We start from the raw sequence: 26,969 nt of genomic DNA on the forward strand, positions 1-26,969 counted from the left end.
CAGAGCAATGTCTTGAATAATCTAAGTCAACAATCATACAAAATTTGAAAGCTTGTAACAAAGTTGCCTCACAGCGCCAGAGACCCGGGTTCAATTCCCGTCTCAGGCGACTGACTGTGTGGAGTTAGCACGTTCTCCCCGTGTCTGCGTGGGTTTCCTCCAGGTGCTCCGGTTTCCTCCCACAGTCCAAAGATGTGCAGGTTTAGGTGAATTGGCCATGCTACGTTGCCCATAGTATTAGGTGAAGGGGTAAATGTAGGGGAATGGGTCTGGGTGGGTTGCGCTTCGGAGGGTCGGTGTAGACTTGTTGGGCCAAAGGGCCTGTTTCCACACTGTAAGTAATTTAATCTTAAAAAAAGTTGAGGCTAGATTACTGTAGACAGTTTTGGTCACTTTATTTATGGAAAAACACACAGGTATTTGGCAGTTCATCGAATATTCACTAACTGATACCAAGCATCAAAAATCTTTCTTACGACTAGAGGTTGAGCAGGTCGGACTTGTGCAAGTTGGAGTGTACTGGAATGAGAGGTGAGCTTATTGAACACATTCAACGTTCTTAGGGTGCTAGACAGGATAGGTGCTGAGAGGTTGTTTTCCCTTATGAGAGACCCTCTGGGACCAGAGGGTCTTAAATATCCAAAAGAGAAAATGCTGGAAAATCTCAGCAGGTCTGGAAGCATCTGTAAGGAGAGAAAAGAGCTGACATTTCGAGTCTAGCTGACCCTTTACAGATGCTGCCAGACCTGCTGAGATTTTCCAGCATTTTCTCTTTTGGTTTCAGATTCCAGCATCCGCAGTAATTTGCTTTTACTCTTAAATATCCAGTTTGAAAGGGATAGCCAATAAAAGTTAAAGATCCTTCAGAAGAATCCTATGTGTAAACATAAAAGCAGAAAGCAAGAGATCACCCATTTCGGGCAGATTAGGAATAATTTCTTCACTCAGAGGGTAGTGATGCTTTGGAATTTGTTTACAGCAGAGGGCAGTAAAGACTGGGTCAAGGCTGAGATAGACATTTTAAATCAGTAAGGAGACCAAAGATCAGGGGAATAAAACAGGAGAGTAGAACTGAGTGGCAGTTAACTGTCAGCCATCTTCTAAGTGGAGCATTCTCTATGGCAACACCTCTACAAATCAGTGTCCACTTGCCAACCAATCAGTACTCTCTTCACAGTATAGATATTGTTTTCCCTTTTCCAATGATAGTCTTATGAATGGTCCTGATAAGCACAAGATGAGTAATTCTGACAAAATCTCTTTTTCTTCAATACTCATTTATTCTTCATTTGCACCCATCCCAGTTACCTCTAATCCTCCACTGAACCAAATCATGATCAACTCTCTGGAGAGAGTGCACTGACCCTTCAATGTCTGCTGAATAAGTCACTGGGTTAAGGGAAAAAATTAGTTGAAATAATTTGAAGGTTTTTTTTCCTATTACTGGACCAGGGGATACAATTCAAAAACAAGGGATTCCCCATTTATTCTTTGATTGGAAAAGAAAATCCTCAGCACTAGAATTATGAGTCTTTGAAATTCTTTTTCCCAGTCATGGAAGCAGGCTGATTAAATATTTTTAATACAGAGGGATAGACAGCCCAACAAAAGAGCCAAAGGTTATTTGGGGGAAGCAGAAATGTGAAGTTATGGCCGCAGTCAGATAGCCCACAATTTTATTGAATGGTAGAATAGGCTAGAGGGGCCAAATGGGCTGCTCCTAATTCCTCTGTAATTTAGCACACTCAGTTCAGGTGCAATCTAACAATTTGCTTGCCTCGGTTTCTCAGCATCCAGAATTTACTGTGTTACAGACCTAAAGCATAGCATCCCAAAATCATTCTTGATACTTTCTTTCTCAGCCCATTCCTTGTTTTTGAAAGTATTCATGGAAACGTCAGCACAGAAAGAGGTCAAGTGGCCCATCTTGCAATGATCCACCCCTTTTGCTGCAGCTCCTCTGTCCCTGTTAGATCTTTCTCCAAGGGCTCTTCTCATTCACTTATAAAAGCTACTTGTCTGCTAATACACAGATGTTTGAAGCCTAGATCTCCAAAATTAGATCATGCACTCAAAACTGATTGATAACAATTTTGTTTCAATGGTAGATACACTGTTAACTTTGTTGCTTCAGAGTCCAAGCCTCTTGTGAGCAACCTGTAATTGCACTCCAGACAGCTGGACACATCTCCCAGCTTTGCTAATGAGTGCTGCTGCCTGGCTTCAGTAAGCTTTAGACTTTAGTTTCTCTGTGCTATAACCATCTGGTCAGATCTAACTACCTCGCACATCAGATTCACCATTAGTTTTTCAATTGTTGAGTCTTGGTCGGGATTGATGTACAGTGCTTGTGGAGCTGCAGTAGCATCCCTACCTCTGAGGCAGAGGATTCAAGTCCCATGTCTGAACAGGTTGACTAAAAATCTCCACACTGAGAAGAGGGTCAAGTAGTAATGCTGGCAGACTTGTACTGCTCGTGAGCTGTGGTCTACCAGCATCTGGCCTCAAGTCATGAAGTTCTTGGCAGTTCCTGCACAATTGTACTTTTCTAGTTAATAAATTTCAGGCTTTTTTACTGAAAACTCTGATCACCCATCAAGGCAGTGGCCATCCAATCTCGCCAGGAATGACTCCAAACTACATCTCTACTTTGCAGATGACTTTGCATACAGTATGTTCAATAACAAATGTTTCCTTTTAATCCTTTCACAGGATGTAGATATCAAATTTCCCAAGAGAGAAGGTGCTTTCTTGAACCACTGCAGTCTTTGGGCTGTGGGAACACCCAGATTGCTGTTAGGGAGTTCCAGGATTCAACATTTGGGAGAAGATTTGTAGCTCGGGTGCTCGTTGTTGTGGTTCTGTTCGCCGATCTAGGAGTTTTTGTTGGAAACGTTTCGTCCCCTTTCTAGGTGACATCCTCAGTGCTTGGGAGCCTCCTGTGAAGCGCTTCTGTGATGTTTCCTCCGGCATTTAAAGGTCTTCACAGGAGGCTCCCAAGCAATGAGGATGTCACCTAGAAAGGGGACGAAACATTTGCAACAAAAACTCCCAGCTCGGCGAACAGAACCACAACAAGGAGTTCCAGGATTTTGACCCAGCAGCAATGAAGGAAAAGTGAGATATTTTCAAATCAGAAAGGTGAGGTAGGAGTTTGCAGGTCTTCATTCTGCCATAGCCTTTTTAGGTGGTAGAAATCACAGGTTTAGAGGATGTTGGCAAAGTTGCCACACTGCATCTTGTAGATGGTACACACTGTGCATCAGTAAAGAGAGTGAATGTTTAGGTTGGTGCATGGGATATAATCAGGCAGGCAGCTGTGTGCTGAGTAGTGCTGAATTTCAGCTGATTATGGAGCTCCGCACATCTAGGAAAATGGATATGCAAAGAGGTCATCCCACAGTACAAAACTAGACATCTTCGCTGTGCCTGGATCAAGCATTTTGCACTGCACATTATTCAGGTGGGATGCTGGTGGATAGAGGGCTGCAGCTGGTAGTGAACTAATGTTCACACGCTAGACAGAATGATAATGACCTTACTGCGCTGCAGTGTATTGTGGAGATATCTAACCCCATGAGAATGTAGTGACCGTGCAACTTCTGAAGGAATAACTGCAGGCAGAAGGTTCCACGTACGAGGAAACAGAGTTCTGGAAAATAATGACATGGAGCAAAATCATTTAAATTTGGGTCTTTATTAAGATGCTACATAGCCAAACAGGATTGGTCATTACAGCATAGACTATTTAACTACAGTACTAATATTCATTGTGTTCTCTCTGATAAACAGTTAATTATATACAAAATAGTTGCCCAACTGCTGTAGTCCAATATTGAATGATCAAAGCTGATAGTACACATCTAATTTCACTGTAGTGCCTAAGGCATGTGTGGGGGCGACTATCCCACAGTGTGGTTCTCAGCAGCAATGGCCTTGTCAGTCCACCAAGCTCCCAAATGTGGGTTGAGCAGATAGCAGGTAACAATCTTTGACTTTAGTTACTTGTATTAAGTGTGAAATGGAATACAGGAGGTCCTTTATTATTTGTCAAATAAAAGCATGGGACAATACGTTAAAGAGTAAGTGGATCTAGCCATTTGTTTTTTTCTTGCTACTCTATCTTCTTTCTAACCCTGACACCGGCCATTCTGAAAGACGGCATTGACTGAAACTGTTCAACACTTTTCCCTTTTGGGGTTGGGAAAGACAGGGCGCTTTTGAAAATCTTACATGGGATTGATAAGCTCACTTTCCCAGCCACCCAGCCCAGTTATACACACCAGGTGGCAGAGACAGCACCAGCATTCATTTAGTGTACATAAACTGGTAATCCTGTGACAGGTACCATAATCTTACATGATTAAAATGACACCTAGAATATGCCATCACCACATCAAAATGTTCTCTCTTGACCCTCACCCACCCACCCCCACCCGATGATGTGAGAACTCTCTGCATGTGCAACTTACTGTACAACTTTATAATTAACACAAGGTTTCTCCCAATTATCTGACGGTGCTTGTGCAAAGGGGTAACTGAAAGGCAAGAACCCGTGAGATGCTGTACATTAAAGTGTTTTTTTTATTTTAATTTTTGATCATGAAATCATTTCTACCCCATGATATGGCAGATCAAACAAAAAGACAACCCAAGCTAACAGACCACCAGCATGCTGCCTCTGTCTACAATACCAGTTTTCCCACAATTGTCCCCAGGATAAAGAACAGGACAACCATAGCGATCATCCGAGTGGCAGGTCCTTCTTCTTTGATCATTACATTCTTGGATAGTATAGGATTCCCAGGCTGAGTAACCCTCCTCATTCGCAGCCCATCATCCTCCTACAGTACAAAAAACAGTTCAAAAGGTCCTTTAATCATAAGAGTTTGCTGACTGAGGTGAGCAACAGAATACCTTACATCTCAAACCCAGACAAGTACAGTACAGGTCGTTCTTCTAGAATGTGATGGCTGCATTCTTTTGCAACCCTGCATTATATAAAATTGCGTGGTAAAAACAGGGCTTAAAGTATTGGTGATGGAACCATGTCACAGCCAACACATGTTTTAAAAGTTTGAGTTTTAGAAAAGTGTCCCCAGTTTGTCAATTGAGTTACAGTGAATTCACACTAACAAAATGATTGTTATAGCAAAACGACCTGAACAGTTTAAATACATGGTAATGCTCCCTCTACACTGTCCTCATCAAACACTCCCAGGACAGATGCAGCATGGAGTCAGATACAGAGCAAAGTTTTCTCTACATTCTGCTCAGTAAATAATCCAAAGATAAGCACAACACGAGCTTAGATAGAAAGCTCACTCCACATTATCCCCATCAAACACTGCCAGGGCAGGTAACACACAGGACTAGTTACAGAATTTGATTCTACAGTGCTTCAGTGATGTGGTATTACCCCCAAACTGAAAGAAACCCCAATTGTGCACCAGCAAGTCTTTCTTTTATTTCACATTGTGCCATCTCATGCCCTTCACTGTCAATGACAATGTCAACATTTGGGTTAAAAAAAAAGCCCTAGATGCTGATGTTCAGCCCAGGAACTTAGGTGCAGAGGAGGAGTAAAAGGACAGCAGATGATTAAGGGATGATCCATTGCAGTGAGTTGGGGCAGCAAGCCAAGGATCAGCAATCTGCTTTAGCTGAGGAACTTCTCTTTCAAAAAAAGTCTACGTAAAATAAAAACTATTGGGAGCTGCAAATGAAAGTTTCGCAAATAAGCAGACTGACTCCACCAGGATGTGTCACTCCCATTAATAATATAATTACATCTATGGTTTTTATTTCTCAATAGAAAAAGAGTTATCTTAACTCTGAATTGATAGTTTTAAAAACATCTTACTATAATTTTGAAGTTTCAGTGTGGGCTTACCAGAGACTGACATTGCAAGGAGTAACAGAGAAAGGGTTTCAACCCCATGTCTTGGTTGTAATGCAGACTGGAGTTTCAATGGTAAGTAGGCTAGTGCAGGAATTTCCAACCAGCCATGCCCAATTTTTATCAGTCAGTTTGGATTACCATTAAAAATAAATAAGTTCAAAAATGAACTTGATTATGGGGCAAAAATATTTATTTAACAGAACTAGTTACAGAATTTGTTATATCTCCAATTTGTGCAGGACTTTCACAGAAGTCACCACGTGCTCGAAATAAATGCACTCAACTGGGAGAGCTAGACTGTGTTTTTGGTTTGATAATTGGCTTTCAGGTTGTCACTACTTTGTTTCTTAAATAACCAAGATGTTAAATTATTTAAAATGTGATCGTGGAAGTTTTTTTTAAATGGCTTGAATCAATAGCTAAAGAAATCCTTAATTCTCAGGATCATACATATAAAGTTTGTTTCAAAGATAATTTTAATAATAAAATTATGCCCACTTCACACAGAGGGCTATGAATCTTTGGAACTCCCTACCTCACAGGGTTGCAAATGCTCTGTTGTTGATTATATTAAGGTTGAGATAGCCACCTTTTTTGGTCTCTCAAGGGGTAAGGGGATAAGTGGGAAAATGGGAGTTGGAGGCCAAAGGAAACAGATTCCTTTCAAAGGGGTATAAAAGGAGAACCCCAGGTAACTGTCTGTGTGGAGTTTGCACATTCTCCTCGTGTCTGTGTGAGTGTCCTCTGGGTGCTCCAGTTTCCTCCTACAGTCCAGAGATGTGCAGGTCAGGTGAATTGGCCGTGCTAAATTGCCCCTAGTGTTAGGTGCATTAGTCAGAGGGAAATGGGCCTGGGTGGGTTACTCTTCGGAGGGTCGGTGTGGACTGGTTGGATCGAAGGGCCTGTTTCCACACTGTAGGGAATCTAATCTAATCAAAAAAACCTCACAGATTATTTTGAGGAGGTAGGGTACTTGCCCAGTTGGCCTGACCAACAATTGACCCTTGGTTATCACCAACAGAATTAGAATTAGGTTTATTGTCACATGTACTTCAGTTACAAAAGCACAGGAGTACAGTGAAAAGTGTATAATGTCACCAACACATGGCATCATCTTAGATACAAAAATAGAGAAAATAAAGAAAAAACATTACACAACATTACAGATATACATAGTATAAATTAGGAAAATAAAAAATAAAACTAAAAAGATAACTTTTACAGTCTTTCAATAAGGGCTATAAAGAGATGACCTGCTTATTATTACATTGCTACTTGTGGGAGCTTGATTTGTTACAAATTGATTACCAGGTTTGGGGTGTTACAGAGAATCATAGAGTCATACAACACGAAAACAGACCCTTCAGTCCAACTCATCTACACCAACCAAACATCCCAAACTAATCTTATCCCAATTGTCAGCAAATAGCCTATATCACTCTAACACCTTCCTATTCATATGTCCATTCAGATGGCTTTTAAAATCTGAAATTGTATTGGGCTCCACCACCACCAGACATGCACAACCCATATTTGAAAAATATACCTTCAGCTCCTTTTTAAGTCTTTCCCCTCTCGCTTTAAACCTAAGGCTTCTAGTTTTGAATTGTCCTATCCCAGGCAAAAGACCCTATACATGCTCCTCATAATTTTATAAACTTCTAAAAGTTCACCCCTTGGTCTCCAATGATCCAGGCAAAATAGCCCCAGCCTATTTACTCAACCAAAATGCAATAGCTTGCATTTATCTAAATTAAGTTCCACCTGCCACTCCTCAGCCCATTGGCCCATCTGATTAAGGTCCCATTGTATTCTGAGATAATAATCTTCATTGCCCACCACTCCACCTATTTTGGTGTCATCTGCAAACTTACTAACCATATCTCCAGTATTCACATCTAAATCATTTATGTAAATGAGAAAAGCAATGGACTCAGGATGGATCCTTACAGCACACCACAGTCATAGACTTCCAGTCTTAAGAACATTGCTCCACTACCACCCTCAAGTCAGTTATGTATTCAACTGGCTAGCTTCCTCTGGAACCTATGTGATCTAACCTTACTAACCAGTCTACCACGCAGAACTCTGTCGAATATTTTAGTGAAGTCCACGTAGGCAATGTCTATCATTCTGCCTTCAATGTTCTTTGTTACCTCTTCAAAAAACTGATTCAAGTTAGTGAGACATTATTTCCCAAGCACAAAACCATGCCAGCTACATCTAATTGGTCTTTACCTTTCCAAATGCACGTAAATCTTATCCCTCCTATAGCTTACGTAAGGCTCACTAGTCTTTGGTTCCTTAGCTTTTCCTTACAGCCTTACTTCCAAAGGATTTCACAGCTGCAAAGCGCTTTGAATATTCCAAGGTGGTGAACAGTACATCAATCCACCTCTTCTGTTTTCATCCAGGAAGCCTCACCTTTAATTGTTTGTTCTCCTCACGGAGTCTCTGAACCTCTGATTTAAGTATCCTGCAGTCGTCCATCACTTTCCTCAAGTCTGAATCATCCAGGGAGGAGCTGGTTGATTTTGTCATCATGGAGGCTTCTGTTTTCAGTGAAGTGGAAGTGACTTTATTCATCTCCAGCTCATGCTGCAGAAAATGGTCCAAAAAAAATTAAATAAAATGAAATAAAAGTGCCACATTTGAATCTAAAATTATTTAGATTAGAATGATTTAACATAGTTATCAGTTCTGTTACAAGTTAGTGACACAGGAGATAGGGATTTTGCTCACTGGCAGTTGGGATAAATAGCAGCATTCTCACCTCCAAGTGAGGCTCTCAAAGGTTCAAACAGTCCGACAGGACATACTCTGGTCTGTAGGCCAATGCATCACTGAGTGAGGACTGTATTGGTGGACGCATTATCGCTTGGTGAGATATTCAGCTAAAGTCCTAAAGCAGAGGAGCTCTCCCGGTTAATGCTCATTGCTTAATCAACATCAAAATCAATTCATATGGTCACCTATTTTGCAATTTGAGGGATTGTTTGTGCGTTTGCATTAGCTACTCTAGTTACGAAACCATAATGAACATAAGAATGTACTGACTGTAAATCACTTAAGGGTGGCATAAGCAGGTGGAAGACCACCATATATACAAGTTCCTTCTTTAACTGAAATAAAGGACACTAATTTTTTTCCCTCTTGCCTAAGTATTGGGGGACACCTAGGATAAAGCACTGAATGAGGAAGTCTGAACTCCCCAGTTCTAGATCAGCAACACTACTCTCGCTGGCAGTTAAATCTGACAATGCATGGCCTTTGAGAAAGTCGATAATCAGCAAATTCTACAGAACAATGCTCTCAGATTGAGTATGCTTGTTCCACTAAAACCCTTCTTAATGTTTCTGTCCAGGCTGAAGTTGCACACAGTTCTGAGGAGTGAAAACACTGTTGCATTACATTCAGGTGTGGATGTATTTGTAGATGCATGGATTTACAGAGATTTCACGACATGGTGACTGGTAAAAAATTCCAACAATAACGATGCAATAAGTAACGGATGCCACTGAGAAATTGACGGCAACTGAAGTAAGTTTCTTCAAAGGGTGAGGGATCCTGTGGAATGCACACCGCATCTTCTCAACTGTCCTTTGTGCTATTCAATTGCATGAGGATTGGAAACACAGGTAAAGACAAATGCAAGTTAAAAGTAGAACATGAAGGAAAGCAGGAAGTATCAGAAATGGACAGCAAGAGCTGTCAAAGTTGGTAAGGGAAAGGACAGTGCATGGATTAAACCATTCAGAGTTTTAGCATTTGCCATAAAACAACTGGGAAGTGGATATGGTGAACACTAGACTGAGTTTGTTTTATGCACACCATCCTGGCCAAGGACAATCACACATCTTTTAGTTTTGAATAGGTACACTCACTGTTTAGTTTTCAAGTGGGTTGCATGCCTTTAAGGGTATTATTACAAATCACCTAAATCTTATTTTAGTAAGTCTTCACACACACACACAAGTGCGCACAAGCACTTATTTAGTACACTAGGTATCTGGCATGGACCTTGAACAGATAGTACATGTTCATACGTACAGATACATTAAGTTAACGGTAGGGATGCCATCATAATATTGAACATTACAGCTGATGCTGCAAGAAAAAAATGTGTCAAGAATAACAATATTTAAGATCTTATACTTGCCCTGATTATGTGTCCTGTAATATACTGTCACACAATCTATAATGAGGTAGTTTGAATTGTCAAAGCCGCCTGGTTGTGGGAGCTCCTGTGTGTCCTTTTGTAAAACACTGCAGACCACTACAACTCTTAATGGGGAAGTGTGACATGGAGGGGTAGGTATGAAGATTGTTCATTATATAATGATACCTTACATCACTAACAGTAAGTGGAATTGGTAGATTAACCCTAAGCAGAGAGGTCCACTTTCAGGAATTCCGCAACAAACTACGACAAAAGTTGTAGACAGCCTGACAACATTCCTACAATGAACTCCTGATTTCCACTCCATTGTGGAGCCAGAACAGGTTGAGAAAATAATTATATTTATGGAGTGGAATTTGAAAACTTTACAAGCAACCTCTTACACCCTGTGCAAGAAAAGGAACGAGATTTCAGATTTCTCAATAACCCACCAGAAGTGAAAAATTCAAAATGGCAAAGTCTGGCAAGAGTCCTTGTGAGAGGCACCTCTTGATTGCAATGAGACTCTATTCTTACATACTTACAGCACAGGATGGGTTTACATTAGCCCATTCCTTAAAATGGGCTAGTGATATGGCATAGAAAGAACAAGAGCTTGTTTCCAATAGACTCCCACCATTTGAAGCACGGTATTGGACCATGCGATGTGAACAGTAGTGTTACTGGGGCTGAAGTCAGTATGTGCTGAAGGGGAGTGTCACACCACGTATATTATATATCATGACATCACCACATCCAAGAACTGGTTAGGATAAAACGGTCAATCCAAGACAACATTAATCTCACAACCGTGAGGGATTACATTTACATCCTTACATTTCTCTTTCTGTGTACTGGACGCCACTGAAACATTAAGAGAAAATGTTGCGGAGTTATACATTTAATAATACAATACCCTCTGGTCTTTCAAAATAAGGTGACAAATATCTCCCATAGACATCTCTGTCCCACCACTGATATTTCACATTTTTGATTTGCACAGTGTGTAGCTGTGAAACAGAAGCAGCTCATGGGGCTGCTCCAGCAAAAGCACATTTTCCACATTTTGAGTGGATTATAAATTTGAGGGTGTGTCCCAGTACAGAAGACCATTCAGAGGTTTGTGACGATGTTAGCCCTTTCAGGTTGGCCGAGCTGGTCTCACTCTTTCCTCCAGTAGCCCTGGAAGTGTTTCCTTTCCAAGTATTTTGTTATCGGTGTCTACCCATTGCAAAGATGACAAAATCTCCCCTAATTCGTTCTCACCTTACATACCAGCAAACTCAAATAATGTAACTTATCATTTTCTATCCTGGCCATGTTCTACGTTTCTCAAGATGGAAGTGTGGTAGGGTTTGACAGCTGCTAACAGCCGGTTAGAATGTGAGAGCCTAGTGTGGAGTCAGGCTATGTTACCGAGGTCTCTCAGACATCCACATTCACGTACATTCCTTTTGGGGCTACTGCCTTAATGCTGGGATCCTGTTGATCTGGAGTTTTGAGTTCCTTAGCCTAGGGGCACTAAGTTACCAATTAAAGCAATCCAAGAGTGGCTCAAACTGAGATGGGAAAACCTGTACAGGTCTCACAGCTTGCATGGTGTGGCACTGCACTTCATGGTGCTTGTCAAGCATTCTAAAAGACGGCTTCTCCAACTTAAACTCTGAACTTTCCACCAACTGACTGTGTTGATGGACATGGAGGGAGCAGCCACCTACCAATTGTACACAGATTAAAGCTGTCCCACTTGTTTCTAGCACAGGCACAGGATGACTTCCTAAATTAGAGACTACAACAGGTGAGTTCAATTTGGAACATTTGCCAGCAGAGGACTCGATGTGAGAGAGAGAGAGAGAGAGAGAGAGGGGGAAGTGTCTGAACAAGGTGCCATAAGTATGTGATGGTCATTGAGACTCTTTTGGTGCAGTGATAGTGTTCTTATCTCTGAGCCAGCTAAGTCTCATCTGCTCCAGAGCTGTGCAATAACATCTCTGAACAAGCTGGTTAGAAAATATCTTGCAGATAGTCATTCTTAATTTCAGTAAGGAATTTGGGGGAAACTAATTTGCCTGGAGAATGGTGAGGATGTGGAACTCACTGGCACAAGATTGGCTTAGATGCATTGAAACTGTGCTCTTATTTAATGAAGCAGGATGGAAGGAGTTTCATATGAAGGGAAGAAATGATTATCGATCCATTGGGACATATGTACTGTTAAATGCAACCTAATATGTAATTAGGTGAGGTCAAAGATGTGGCTGATTGTAGTTCATTCAGGTGTGTTGTCCAAAACATCATTCGTTTCCTGGCATCAAGATGGGTGTGAACAAGATGAAACAGCAATCCAACTCACAACTGAAGCCTGGTCCCACTATAAATTAGGGTACACTTCATAGATGAGGGACTCCAGTTGGACACAGAACTAGCTCGAAGGTAGAAGACAAAGGATGGTTGTGGAGCGTTGCTTTTCAGACTGGAGGCCTGTGACCAGCAGGGTGTCACAAGGATTGGTGCTGGGTCCACTGCTTTACGTCATTTCTATAAATGAACTGGAAGGGAACATTGGAGGTATGGTTAGTAAGTTTGCAGATGACATCAAAATTGGAGGTGTAGTGGTCTTGATCAGATGGGCCAATAGGCCAAGGATTGGCAGATGGAGTTTAATTTAGATAAATGTGAGGTGCTGCATTTTGGAAAAGCAAATCAGGGCAGGACTTATACACTTAATGGCACAAAGAGACTGTGAAGTGCAGGTTCAGGTTCTTTGAAAGTGGAGTCACAGGTAGATAGGATAGTGAAGGGGGTGTTTGGTATGCTTGCCTTTACTGGTTAGCGCATTAAATATATGAGTTGGGAGGTCTTTTTTCATTGGAACAAAGAAGGATGAGAGGTGATTTGCTAGAGGTGTACAAGGCATTGAGAGGCATAGATAGAGTCGATAGCCAGAGACTCTTTTCCCAGGGCAGAAATGGCTATCACGAGGGGGGCAGAATTTGAAGATGATTAGAGGAAAGTTTAGAGGAGATGTCAGAGATAGGTTCTTTACACAGTGGTGGGTGAGTGGAATGCACTGCCAGCAGTGGTAGTACAGTCAGATACATTAAGGACATTTAAACGACTCTTGGATAGCACATAGATGATAGTAAAACGAATGGTATGTAAGTTTGATCTTAGAGTAGGATAAAAGGTTGGCACAACATCGAGGGTCGAAGGGCCTGCATTATTCTACGTCGCAGCGGTACAGAACATTGGTTAGGCCACTACTGAAATACTGCGTTCAATTCTGGCTCCTTGTAATGGGAAGGATGTTGTGAAACTTAAAAAGGTTCATAAAAGATTTACAAGGATGTTGTCAGATTTGGAGGGTTTGAACTAAAGGGAGAGGCTGAGTAGACTAGGACTATTTTCCCTGGAGCATCAGAGGTTGACGGGTGACCTTATGGAGATTTTTAAAACCATGAAGGGCATGGATAGGATAAACAGCCAAGATCTTTTCCCTGGGGTGGGGGAGTCCAAAACTAGGGGTCATAGGTTTAAGGTGCAAAGGGAAAGATTTCAAAGGACCTAAGGGGCAACTTTTTCATGGAAAGGGTACTGTATGTGTGTGTGGAATGAGTTGTCAGAGGAAGCGGTGAAGGCTGCTACAATTACAACATTTAAAAAGCATCTGGATGGGTATCTGAATAGGGAGGATTTAGAGTTATACGGGACTAAAATTATTTAGGATATCTGGTTTCCATGGACGAGTTGGACCGAAGGGTCTGTTTTTGTGCTCTATATCTGTATGACTCTATTGAAATAGGCCGCAGATCGCTCAGAACAAAGGGAAGCAGGCATTCTTTTAAATGAACGACAAAATATTGCCAGGTAGTCCATGAAGGCAAGTGACATGTTGTACTGTTTAGAGGTGACATATTAGTGAGATTGCATGTGGAGTGTCCACATACTTTTGGTCTCCTTATTTATGGTGACAGTGACTTGGTTTGGTGGGTGGGATATTTCCCCCCAGCAATGGAGGTAGATCAGAGAACTTTCAGTAGGATGACTCCTAGGATAAAGGGGTTGGAATTTAAGAGGCATGAGAGGAGATGTAATTGAAAATACATGATCCTGAAGTGGCTTGTAGATTAGATTACGAGAGAATGTACTACTTGTAGGGAAGTATAGAACTAGGCCTCATAGTTTCATGGAGCCACCATACAATAGGAAGGGTGTGGTTGCACTGGAGGAGGTGCAGACAAGATTCACCAAGCTGTTGCCTGGGTTTGAGCATTTTTGCAGCGAAGGGAGGCTGAATAGGCTTGGGTTGTTTTCTGTAAAGCTGAGAAGACAGGAGGAGTGGGGTTCCTGATTGAGATATATGAAGTATATGGACAGGGTGGATAGGAAGCAACTGTTCCTCTTAATTGAAGAGTCAATAACGAAGAGGCATAATATTAGAGCGAAGGGAAGGAGAATTTGAGGAAGCTTCTTTTCACTCAGAGGGTGGCAGGAATCCAGAACACACTGCCTCCGAGGGTAATAGAGACAGGAAACCTCACATTTTAAAAGTACGTGGATGAGCACTTGAAATGTCATAACCGTGTACAAAATATCTGGTTCCTCTACTGACAAAGACTGAATATGAAATGATACTGAATGTACACAAACACACAGTTATAGCATCCATCATAAAATCCAGTTAAGAGTCGAAGAGTGTGGTGTTGGAAAAACACAGCCGGTCAGGCAACATCTGAGGAGCAGGAGAATCGACATTTCGGGCATGAGCCCTTCTTCAGGAATGATTCCTGATGAAGGACTCATGCCCGAAACGTCGATCCTCCTGTTCCTTGGATGCTGCCTGACCTGTTGCGCTTTTCCAGCAACACATTTTCAGCTCTGATCTCCAGCATCTGCAATCCTCACTTTCTCCCCTTAGTTTTGTGTAGCTTAAGTTTGTACCTTCAATCAACTACCTTGAAGTTTCCTGCCATTTCCATCAAGTTGCAACCTTCAAAGTATTAGTGGTTAAAATTAAATTGAATTACGTCTCAGTCAGGCATGTAATTACCCTGATCATAAAATGCCCGCTTGCTATGTTCCAATTTTGGGCACGCACTACTGTAGCTAGAATACCATCTCAAGTGATCACCAGGTGCTGATCTTAGTTGGAAAATCCCCAGGGCTGGAGCTCCCTTCCTCCCTTCCAGACAAGAAGCTTTTCAACTTACTGTTTTCTCATTCTCAGAGGGCAGTTCAAAGACGCACCGCAGCTTGGAATCCATCAAATCATCGGGCTTTGCCTCTTTCCACTGGAAAGAATCAATAAACAGGTTAAGTGTTTAATCACTGACAACCCCTTGTAAACTAATAGAGGAGCAAAAGATCCATTTCACACTCAGGTGGCCTGTTATACCAGGAATTGAAATATGTGGAGGATCTCAGGTAGTTCACTGAGGCAGACAGTGGGAGCCCAATTTGATGATCCAACAGATGACACTGGTCAAAATTCACTTTCATTTGTGACTCACTGCTTATGACACATAGCTGGCAAGCTCAAACAGGAGGTGAGCCAGTAGAAGGACATCGAATAAGATTTAATTTTACACAAACTATACCAAAGAGGCTCAAATTCAGACATAGATTGTAATACATCAAACTCAGAAACACAACACTCAGTGAGTTTGTCAGTACTAATGTTTCGTGGCACTGATTGCCAGTCTTAAATTTTATGTGTAAACAGTGTGTGTAATGTGATGGTGGGAATAATGACTGAGGGCAACAACTGAGTGTAGGGTAGGAGTAAGTGAGTGAAGAAAGAATAATGGATTTTGGGAGCAGCAGAGAGATCAACAGATCCAGGGAGAGTATGTGTGGGGGTGCGGATGTGCTTTTTTTTGGGGGGGGCATTGAGCATGAGTTGTGTGCATGAGCATGGGGGGAGTGTGCGGTGTGCGTGGGGAGTATGAGAGTCGAGACTGTGGTGCTGGAAAAGCATAGCAGGTCAGGCAGCGTCCGAGGAGGAGAATCGACGTTTCAGGCATAAGCCCTTCATCAGGAATGAGAATGAAGGGCTTATATATCCAAAACGTCGATTCTCCTGCTTCTCGGATGCTGCCTTACCTGCAGTACTTTTCCAGCATCACACTCTTGACTCTGATCTCCAGCATCTGCTGCCATCACTTTCTCCTGGGGTGAGCGCGCGCGTGCGGAGTGTAAGAGCATGTGCGTGGTGTGTGCATGTTGAGACAGAGGTGGTTGCAGAGGGACAGAAAAGATTCAGACGAAAATGGAGGGTGTGGTAAGAAGCAATATTGGAGTTTACTCATTTTAATTCTGCACTTTAGGAATGAGTGGTATTGGTCTTATGAGCACAAATATGTTAAAATTACCATTATCAGTAGAATGACTTTGCAGTATGCTGTTGTCATCTGCTTCTCCTGACTATCTGTGGCAGAAAGGCTAAATTAAATATGATTTTCCTGTCCAACCTGCTTTATGGACATTAGTAGCAGCCTTGAATGAGCACTTTCCACTGTTACTGGATATCTAAATATAGCCTTGTAATTAGTGATCTCCAGCACAGACAGAAAACCATTTTAACAGGCAGCAAAAGGGGAGGATTCTGGGTAATCCAAGATGGAGGGCAGGAAAATTTGCGGCTGTACGAGTTGCTCCTTTTTTTGAGGTATTTTAGATGCTGGAAGTGATTTCCTCGAATTCCAGGAGCAACAATACTGTTTTATATGCTGTTGCGTTGTTTTGGAACTTTGGAGAAAAAAGTCAAAATAAGGGCACTTTTAAAAGGGGGGAAGACAGGAGGCAGCACAGAAATGATAAAGGAAAGAGAGAGAAACCTACACGGCTAACTAACGTAACAGTGAACCTGCGCAGTTACTGCCTTCGCTCTTTGAATTCATGTATCTCTGGACATCGGAGTGCATCTCAGAAAACTTAAACAGCAAAATTCATAACTGATCTTGGAGGAACCTGTTTCCCAGAAGGCACAGCACAGAAACAATAAGTGCATAATTTTAAGTGTAGCCTTGCTGTAAATCTACAATAGCGGTTAGAGTGGGTTCTTTCTTGATTACATGTTTTATTAAGATCTGTCTCTTGACTAAATTTTAAAAATATAAGCCAAAAGTATTAAGTTAGCCTGGAGCAGTGCTTGTTTAGAGCAGTAAGACGGTGCTATTTTCTGGGTCTATAGATTGCGAAGGAGCAAAAATGGTCTTTAATAGAGTGATATGCTCTTCCTGTTGGATGTTGGAGTTTAGAGAGAGTTTACGTGTTACTGAGGATTATATCTGCAATAAATGTCTTTGGTTGCGAATCCTACATCTCTATGACTCTATCAGACTGCATGGATCGGTTGGAGCGACAGTTGGAGGCAACGAGGAACTTAGAGAGCAAGGGGGTGTGACGGATGGCAGTTATAGGAAGGTAGAAAAGCCGCAGATACAGTCAGACAGATGGGTTAACTCCAAGAAAGGTAGGCAGGTAGAACAGGAGTCTTCTGTGGCTGTCTCCATTTCAAACAAGAATGCTGTTTTGGAAAATGTAGGGAGTGATGGATTCTCAGGGAAACGTAGCACAAACAGCCAAATTTCTGGTATCAAGACAGGCTCTAATGAGGGGTACATCGGGTTCCAAGCGATCGATTGTGTTAGAGGACTCTCTAGTCAGGCACAGATAAACGTTTCTGCGGCCAGCAGTGAAAAATCAGAATGGTGTGTTGCCTCCCTGGTGTCAGGATCAAGAATGTCTCTGAGAGGGTGCAGACTGTTCTCAAAGGGGAGAGGGATCAACTGGAAGTAATTGAACACATTTGAACTAACCGTTTAGGAAGATAAAAGGATGAGATTCTGAAGGGGGAATATAGAAAGTTATGCGAAAATTTAAAAATAAGGTCCTCATAAGTAGTAATATCTGGATTATTTCCAGTGCTATGAGCTAGTGAGGGTAGGAATAGGACGATAGAGCAGATGAATGCATGGCTGAGGAGCTGGTGCATGGGAGAAGGATTCATATTTTAGGATCAGTGGAATCTTTTCTGGGGTAGAAGCGACCTGTACAAGAAGGATGGATTGCACCTGAATTGGACGGGGATTAATATACTGTTATTTGGGTGGAACTGAGAAATACGAAAGGGATGATCACCTTATTTGGATTGTATTATAGACCCCCTTACAGTTATCGGAAAATTGAGAAACAAATTTGTAAGGAGATTTCAGTTATCTGTAAGAATAATAGGGTGCTTATGGTCGGGGATTTTAACTTTCCAAATATAGATTGGGACTGCCATGGTGTTAAGGGTTTCAATGGAGAAGAATTTGTTAAGTGTGTACAGGTAGACAACCCTTTATCTAAAATCCTGAAAAGCTCCTAATTCCGAAGGTTTTTTGTGTAGTTGTTTTTCTCATCAACTAGGTCGTTTGGCGTGCAAACAGTTAAGCCAAGTCCACACCCACTTGATACATGTCACCAGTTGCGACATGGGGGGGGGGGGGGGGGGGGGGGGGGGGGGTGAGGGTGGCCCAGCACTGGTAGGCCTCAATTCTCTCTACAGGCCCATTTTATTGACAGTAAGTCTATTCTTCGGAAAGATTTCACCATCAAACAGCCACTTATTCTGAAATTCACAAAATTGTGAATTCTGAAAACCAGCTTGTCTGGAGCATTTCGGATAAAGGTTTGTGCACCTGTACAAGAAGATTTTCTGATTCAGTATATGGATGTACCTGCTAGAGAAGGTGCAAAACTTGACCTACTCTTGGGAAAAAAGACAGGGCAGGTAACGGAGGTGTCCGTGGGGGAACACTTTGGGGACAGCAACCATAATTCTATTAGTTTTAAAACAGTGATGGAAAAGGATAGACCAGAACTAAAAGTTGAAGTTCTAAATTGGAGAAAGGTCAATTTTGACGGTATTAGGCAAGAACTTTCAAAAGCTGATTGGGGGCAGATGTTCGCAGGTAAAGGGATGGCTGGAAACTGGAAAGCCTTCAGATTGTATTCATTGGAGTTTAGAAGATTAAGGGGAGACTTAATAGAAACTTACAAGATATTGCATGGTTTGGAAAGGATGGACGCTAGGAAATTTTTTCCGTTAGGTGAGGAGACTAGGACCCATGGACACAGCCTTAAAATTAGAGGGGGTCAATTCAGAACAGAAATGCGGAGACATTTCTTCAGCCAGAGACTGGTGGGCCTGTGGAATTCATTGCCACAGAGTGCAATGGAGGCTGGGACGCTAAATGTCTTCAAGGCAGAGATTGATAGATTCTTGATGTCACGAGGAATCAAGGCCTACGGGGAGAATGCGGGTAAGTGGAGTTGAAATGCCCATCAGCCATGATTGAATGGCGGAGTGGACTCGATGGGCCGAATGGCCTTACTTCCACTCCGATGTCTTATGGTCTTAAATTAGATAATGAGAATCCAGAGACAGTTTTTTCCTATTAGGGTGAAAGGAAAGGCTGGTAGGTCTGGGGAATGCTGGATGCCTAGAGAAATTGAGGGAGCGGTTAAGAAAAAGGAAGCATAGGTCAGGTATAGACAGGAGAGATCAAGTGAATCCTTAGAAAAGTATAAAGGTATATACTTAAGAGGGAAATTAGGAGGGCAAAAAGGGGACATGAGATAGCTTTGGCAAATAATGATTTGTAAAATCCTTTTGGATTTTCCTTAACACTAAGGACAAAAGAGTAACTTGGGTAAGAATAGGGCCCCTCAAAAGATCAGCAAGGCAGCCTCTGTAGAGCAGCTGCAGATGTAGGAGATACTTAATGACTATTTTGCATTAGTGTTTACTGTGGAGAAGGACATGGAAGGTATAGAATGTAAGGAAATAGATGGTGACATCTTGAAAAATGTCCATATTACAGAGGAGGAAGAGCTGGATGTCTTGCAACGCATGAAACACGGAAAAATGCCCAGGATCTGATTAGGTGTACCCTTGAACTCTGTGGGAAGCTAGGGAAGTGATTGCTGGGCCCCTAGCTGAGATCTCTATATCACTGATAGTCACAGATGAGGTGCCAGAAGATTGGAGGCTGGCTAACGTGGTGCCACTGTTTAAGAAAGGTGGCAAGGATAAGCCAGGGAACTATAGGCCAGTGAGCCTGACGTCAGTGAAGGGCAAGTTGGTGGAGGGACAGGATGTACATGTATTTGGAAAGACAACAACTGATTAGGGATAATCTACATGGCTTTGTGTGTGGGAAATTACATCTCACAAACTTGATTGAGTTTTTTGAGGAAGTAACCAAGAGGACTGATGAGGACAGAGCGGTGTTCGTGACCTATATGGACTTCAGTAAGGCATTAGACAAGGTTCCCCATGGGAGACTGGTTAGCAAGGTTAGATCTCATGGAATACAGGGAGAACTAGCCATTTGGACACAGAATTGGCTCAAAGGTTGAAGACAGAAGGTGGTGGTAGAGGGTTACTTTTCAGATTGGAGACCTGTGACCAGTGGAGTGCCACAAGGATCAGTGCTGCGCCCACTACTTTTTGTCATTTATATAAATTATTTGGATGTGAACATATGAGGTATAGGCAGTAAGTTTGCAGATGACACCAAAATTGGAGGTGTAGTGGACAGTGAAGGTTAACTCAGATCTGTACCAGATGGGCCAATGGGATGAGGAGTGGCAAGTGGAGTTTAATTTAGATAAATGTGAGGTGCTGCATTTTGGGAAAGCAAATCTTAGCAGGACTTATACACTTAATGGTAAGGTCCTAGGGAGTTTTGCTGAACAAAGAGACCTTGGAGTGCAGGTTCATAGCTCCTTGAAAGTGGAGTCGCAGGTAGATAGCATAGTGAAGAAGACGTTTGGTATGCTTTCTTTTATTGATCAGAGTCATGAGTACAGGAGTTGGGAGGTCATGTTGCGGATGTACAGGACATTGGTTAGGCCACGTTTGGAATATTGCATGTAATTCTGGTCTCCTTCCTATCGGAAGATGCTGTGAAACTTGAAAAGGTTCAGAAAAGATTTACAAACATGTTGCTAGGGTTGGTGGATTTGAGCAATAGGGACAGAGAGGCTGAATAGGCTGGTACTGTTCTCTCTGGAGCATTGGAGGCTGAGGGGTGAACTTAGAGGTTTATAAAATCATCAGGGGCATGGATAGTGTAAATAGATGAAGTCTTTTTCCTGGGATGATCGAAGTCCAGAACTGGAGGGCATAGGTTTATGGTGAGAGGGGGAAGTTTTAAAAGGGACCTAAGGGGCAACTTTTTCACACAGAGGGTGGTGCATGTATGGAATGAGTTGACAGATGAAATGGTGGAGGCTGTACAATTTCAACATTTAAAAGGCATCTGGACAGGTATATGAATAGGAAGGGTTTAGAGGGATATGGGCCCAGATGAGGTGAGCATATTTGGTCGGCATGAATGAGATGGACCGAAGGGTCTGTTTCCGTGCTGTACATCTCCATTACTCTAAATGCAGTTATTTAATGCTAGGTTTATGACCTCATGACTGACATTAACAATTTTCCACTCTGCACAATTTCCTTACCAAATGATCTATCTCTTCATTGTGCTCTTAAAGAGTCATAGTTCCTCCAGCTTAGTAACAACCAAAGCATTCAGAATATATGGCTTCTAACTCTGTGTTCTTAAGCATAATATATCTTTGGCAAATCTTCATCGATATATGATAAATAGCACCCAGTCAACAGGATTTCTAATTCTGGGGGAAAATACAGTCCTAAAAGCATATTCAAAATTTGGAATGTCTGTTTCCCTTCCCATGCAGTGGGTTTGTAGCAATATCTGCCACAGAGCTAAGAGAATCTAAAAAAAATTAGCTCATATTTGCACCATAAAATCATGAATTAGGGGTCTGGAGCTTGTACAGACCCAGTCAGAAACATCCTTTTTGCAACCACCCTGTGCTTGCTTTAAGGAATCAGTTCTCATTATTCTAAAGTTTAGGAAATAGATTGGAAATAGATTGGAACTGCAAGATTACAATAACATATTGTACAAATGGAAGTGGGAGGTTACAATGGGACGGGGCCAATCTAAGCAGATGGGCAAACTTGTGACAGTTTTAGTTTAATACTGGAATGTGTGAACCAACTCATTTTGGATCCAAGAAAAGACAAATCAGAATGACAAGAGCCTTAGACCTGTTGAGGAAGATATTTTTGTGTTTGTGCACACAATAATTGAAGACTGGCTCTGGTGCAAAACAAAACCTAATCAAAATAGTTAATACTGTTGGCTCTTATCTCAAGAGAACAGGAATAAGCTATAAAGAACACTGGTTAGTCCTAAACGAAGCACTGTGTTCAATTCTGGCAGTTTATGCTTGAGCAAGATACACTAGCTTTGGAGAGTACGAAGCCCAGAATCATCCAAATGATATCAGGACTAATGGGGGTCGGTTAACTCAGTTGGCTGGATTGCTTCTTTGTGATGCTACCAGTGCGGGTTAAATTCCCAAACCAAAGCTGAGGTTACAATAAAGGACCCACCTTCTCAACCTCACCTGAGGTTTGGTGACCCTCAGTTTAAACTCACCACCAGTCGTGAGTAGAGTAGCCGTGTGATCTTCTGGGATACTGGTGACTTTACTAGGACTGAAATGCTAAAGCACGCAGACTGGTTGCATAAAATTGGCTTACGTTCTTTGGAGGTTAGAAGATCAAAGGGTGAACTACCTGACGTATTCAAAATACACTAAGTATCATTAGGAAAGGTACACAATCCAGAATAATAAAATATGGTGTGAACACGTGAGCAAGGACATTCGGAAATCAGATAATTTGGAAGGATAAATCAGGGTAAGACTAAAACACTTGAGGTAAGGTTCTGAAGAGTGTTGCCAAATGAAGAGATAGTTGAGTGTAGGTTCATAGTTCCTTGAAAATGCAGTCGCAGGTAGACAGGATAATGAAGAAGGCTTTTCTTGCACCTGCCTTTATTGGTCAGTGCATTGAGTATCAGAGTTGGGACGTCATATTACGGCTGTACAGGGCATTGGTTAGGCCACTTTTGGAATACTGTGATCAGTTCTGATCTCTCTGCCATAGGAAAGATGTTAAACTTGAAAGGGTTCTGAAAAGATTTACGTGGATGCTGCCACAGTTGGAGGGTTTGAATTATAGGTACAGGCTGAATAGGCTGGGTTATTTTCCCTGAAGCATCAGAAGCTGAGGGGTGACTTTATAAGAGGTTTATATAATCATGAGGGGCATAGATAGGATGAACAGCCAAGATCTTTTCCCCAGGATAAGGGAGTCCCAAAGCTAGCAGGCACAGGTTTAAATTAAGAGGGAAAAGATTTAAAAGGGGCAACTTAATGACACGGAGGGAGGTGCATGTATGGAATGAACTGCCAGAGGAACAATTACAACATTTAAAAGGCATCTGGATTGGTATTTGAATAGGAATGGTTTAGAGGGATATGGGCCAAATGCTAGCAAATGGGACAAGACTAATTTAGGACAAGTGGTTGGCATGGAGCAGTTGGACCAAAGGGTCTGTTTCCAGGCTATACATCTCCATGACTGACTACTGCAAAGAATAATGCAAATGCAGAATTCTCTCCCTGAGAGGCTCTGGATGTTGGGTCACTTGACATTTTCACGACAGAAATACTCATATAGTGCATTAAATGAAATCTAAATATATATTGTAGTAATAAAAGCTGGTACGTACTACTGCTTCCATATCCTGGCAGTCTGCTGGAGCAACCATGGACTGAACCATAAATTTGTGCTTGCTTTTCTCATTGGGGTCATAGTCAAATGGCTGTAGCATCACTGTGAAAAGAAAAAGAACACTGTGGATGAGAAGAAAGGTGTGCACTGCTCCAATTACTGTCTTCCTCTCTCCACTGGGCACTAGCTACTCCACAATATCTACCCAGTTAGCAGCAAGTTGACATTGCATATAAATATGATGCATATATATATTCTGGCCACTTTCTGTTTTTGTGGGCTGTAGAGGTGAAATCTCCAATAAGGGATAATGTTAAACCACCCTCAAATGTAAACTAAACTTTAAGCTGCAATACTTTGACGAGCTAAACATCTATGAAAAACACCATAGCAGTAGTAAAAACAAAAATTGTGCATTCCCAGAGATTCTGGGCAAATAACCTTTTCAAAATAAAAGTTAAGGATAGACAGTAAACCAAAACATGTTAGCAGTTAGTTGGTAACTTGATTGCTGCAATTGAACACAGAATCCCACTCAGTTCCACTGCAGCCTTCTGACACTGTACCTTCCCATCTACAAGCCGAGACACAAATAAGTCATCTAACATTCTAAGTGTCAATACCTGTTGAAACTTACATTCAATTCTCTTCTCAGCATGAAATGGAGTATCCAGACAGCGACTGTGGGTTCATGCAAGATAAATCACTGTCACAGACAAATGTTAGGCTACTAATTTATCAATCAATTATTAGCCCAAATACTTTTCCCGACAGTATAACATTGATTGGGAATGATTTATTTTCCATTAGCCTCTTGCTTTTTCAGGGACAACTCCGATTCACATAGGGAAATACACAGTGTAGTCATTGTGTGTGTTATTCCGTATAGGATAGGAATGCAAAACAGAGATGCGACCATGTGCTTTCAACAAGAACATTCTGCAGTCGCTCAGGGGAAAGAACTTGGAACCACAATTTGAACTTTGCATTGTGAAATAAATAATGTTTTTCATCAATCCCATCAAGCGGCAAATTTAGAGGCACCAAGATGGAAGGTGGAACATTAGAACAATGTGCGGTCTCAACTCAATGGAGATGCTGGTGTAAAATCATACTTACTGTGTCACCTACGTCTTGCATTCTGTTTAGAGATTTAACAGAAGTAAGTTTCATTTAATGCTGGGAGAGATAACTGAAGCCTAGAGCATGTGGTACCTGGTGATGTAGGATATTTTCGAGGCTTGAAATGTCTCAGATGTCTACATATGCAGAAGGATTCCTTCTCAGCTGAACATTTTAGAATCTGAGGGTGCTTTGGAGACACTTGCCATCATCAGCAAAACCAGTTCATGAGGAAAGAAGAGAAAGGAAAGGTAAATTCATCACAGTCCCAGAGGACTGCTCTCTTGTTGAAGAGAGATCGGGTGGTGGTTTATCTTAAGGGTCACCATGCCTCAAGCAACAGGTATGGTTGAGAACACAGGGCCTTTATGATGACAGACAGTCAGTTTGGGAATTGAAACTGCAACTGCCGGCATCACTCTGCAGTAAAACCAGCTGTCAAGCTAACTGAGCTAACTGACACTAGGTAAGTAAGAAGCACAAAGAGAAAACAATGTTTGGCTTCTGCAAATGCTTGAACACCTTGAATACCAAAAATGTGTGGCAATGACAATCATCTTGCAGAAGCTATTGTAAACTGCAATGCAGATTTGAGATAAGGGGTTCATAACTAGGCACTGCTAAGGAATTCTGGATTAGTGGTGCTGGAAGAGCACAGAAGTTCAGGCAGCATCCGTGGAGCAGCAAAATCTACGTTTCGGGCAAAAGCCCTTCATCAGGAATAAAGGCAGAGAGCCTGAAGAATGGAGAGATAAGCTAGAGGAGGGTGGGGGTGGGGAGAAAGTAGCCTAGAGTACAATAGGTGAGTGGGGGTGGGGATGAAGGTGATAGGTCAGGGAGGAGGGTGGAGTGGATAGGTGGAAAAGAAGATAGGCAGGTAGGACAAGTCATGGGGACAGTGCTGAGCTGGAAGTTTGGAACTAGGGTGAAGTGGGGGAAGGGGAAATGAGGAAACTGTCTCTTTGTTGGCTACATAGAACAGTCGATCTTCCGTAATTACATCGGCACCACTCCCCATCTCTTCCTCCGCTACATTGATGACTGCATTGGCGCCACCTCGTGCTCCCACTAGGAGGTTGAGCAATTCATCAACTTCACCAACACATTCCACCCTGACCTTAAATTTACCTGGACCATCTCTGACACCTTCCTCCCCTTCCTGGACTTCTCCATCTCCATTAATGACAGCTGACTTGACATTGACATTTTTTACAAACCCACCGACTCCCACAGCTACCTGGATTACACCTCTTCCCACCCTATCTCTTGCAAAAATGCCATCCCATATTCCCAATTCCTCCGCCTCCACCATATCTGCTCCCAGGAGGACCAGTTCCGCCACAGAACACACCAGATGACCTCCTTCTTCAGAGACCGCAATTTCCCTACCCACGTGGTTAAAGATGCCCTCCAACGCATCTTGTCCACATCCCGCACCTCCAACCTCAGACCCCACCCCTCCAACCGTAACAAGGACAGAATGCCCCTGGTGCTCACCTTCCACCCTACCAACCTTCACATAAACCAAATCATCCGCCGACATTTCCACCACCAGGGATATATTTCCCTCCCCACCCCTTCCCACCTTCCACAAAGACCGTTCCCTCCGTGACCACCTAGTCAGGTCCACGCCCCCCTACGACCCACCCTCCCATCCTGGCACCTTCCCCTGCCACGGCAGGAACTGCAAAACCTGCGCCCACACCTCCTACCTCACCTCCATCCAAGGCCCTAAAGGAGCCTTCCACATCCATCAAAGATTTACTGCACATCCACTAATATCATTTATTGTATCCATTGCTCCCGATGCGGTCTCCTCTACATTGGGAAGACTGGACCCCTCCTAGCAGAGCGCTTTAGGGAACATCTCCAGGACACCCGCACCAATCAACCACACCGCTCCGTGGCCCAACATTTCAACTCCCCGTCCCACTCTACCAAGGATATGGAGGTCCTGGGCCTCCTTCACTGCCGTTCCCTCACCACCATACGCCTGGAGGAAGAACGCCTCATCTTCCGCCTTGGAACACTTCAGCCCCAGGGTATCAATGTGGACTTCACCAGTTTCCTCATTTCCCCTTCCCCCACCTCACCCTAGTTCCAAACTTCCAGCTCAGCAC

General features: G+C 42.4%; 1 protein-coding gene across 1 annotated transcript in view; it reads right to left on the reverse strand.

Annotated features, from left to right (window-relative positions):
* Window positions 1-3,678: 3,678 nt before the first annotated feature.
* vapb (VAMP (vesicle-associated membrane protein)-associated protein B and C) overlaps window positions 3,679-26,969 on the reverse strand; it is a 120,930-nt gene continuing 97,639 nt past the window's right edge. Inside the window, exons 3-6 of the mRNA XM_060835934.1 lie at window positions 23,726-23,829; window positions 15,272-15,352; window positions 8,327-8,500; window positions 3,679-4,844 (exon numbers count right to left, since the gene is read on the reverse strand). Coding sequence (XP_060691917.1) covers window positions 4,686-4,844; window positions 8,327-8,500; window positions 15,272-15,352; window positions 23,726-23,829 — 518 coding nt within the window. The 3' untranslated portion in view covers window positions 3,679-4,685. The remainder of the gene's footprint in view (window positions 4,845-8,326; window positions 8,501-15,271; window positions 15,353-23,725; window positions 23,830-26,969) is intronic.

Source organism: Hemiscyllium ocellatum, chromosome 15 (assembly GCF_020745735.1).
Source record: "Hemiscyllium ocellatum isolate sHemOce1 chromosome 15, sHemOce1.pat.X.cur, whole genome shotgun sequence".
Lineage (NCBI taxonomy): Eukaryota > Metazoa > Chordata > Chondrichthyes > Orectolobiformes > Hemiscylliidae > Hemiscyllium > Hemiscyllium ocellatum.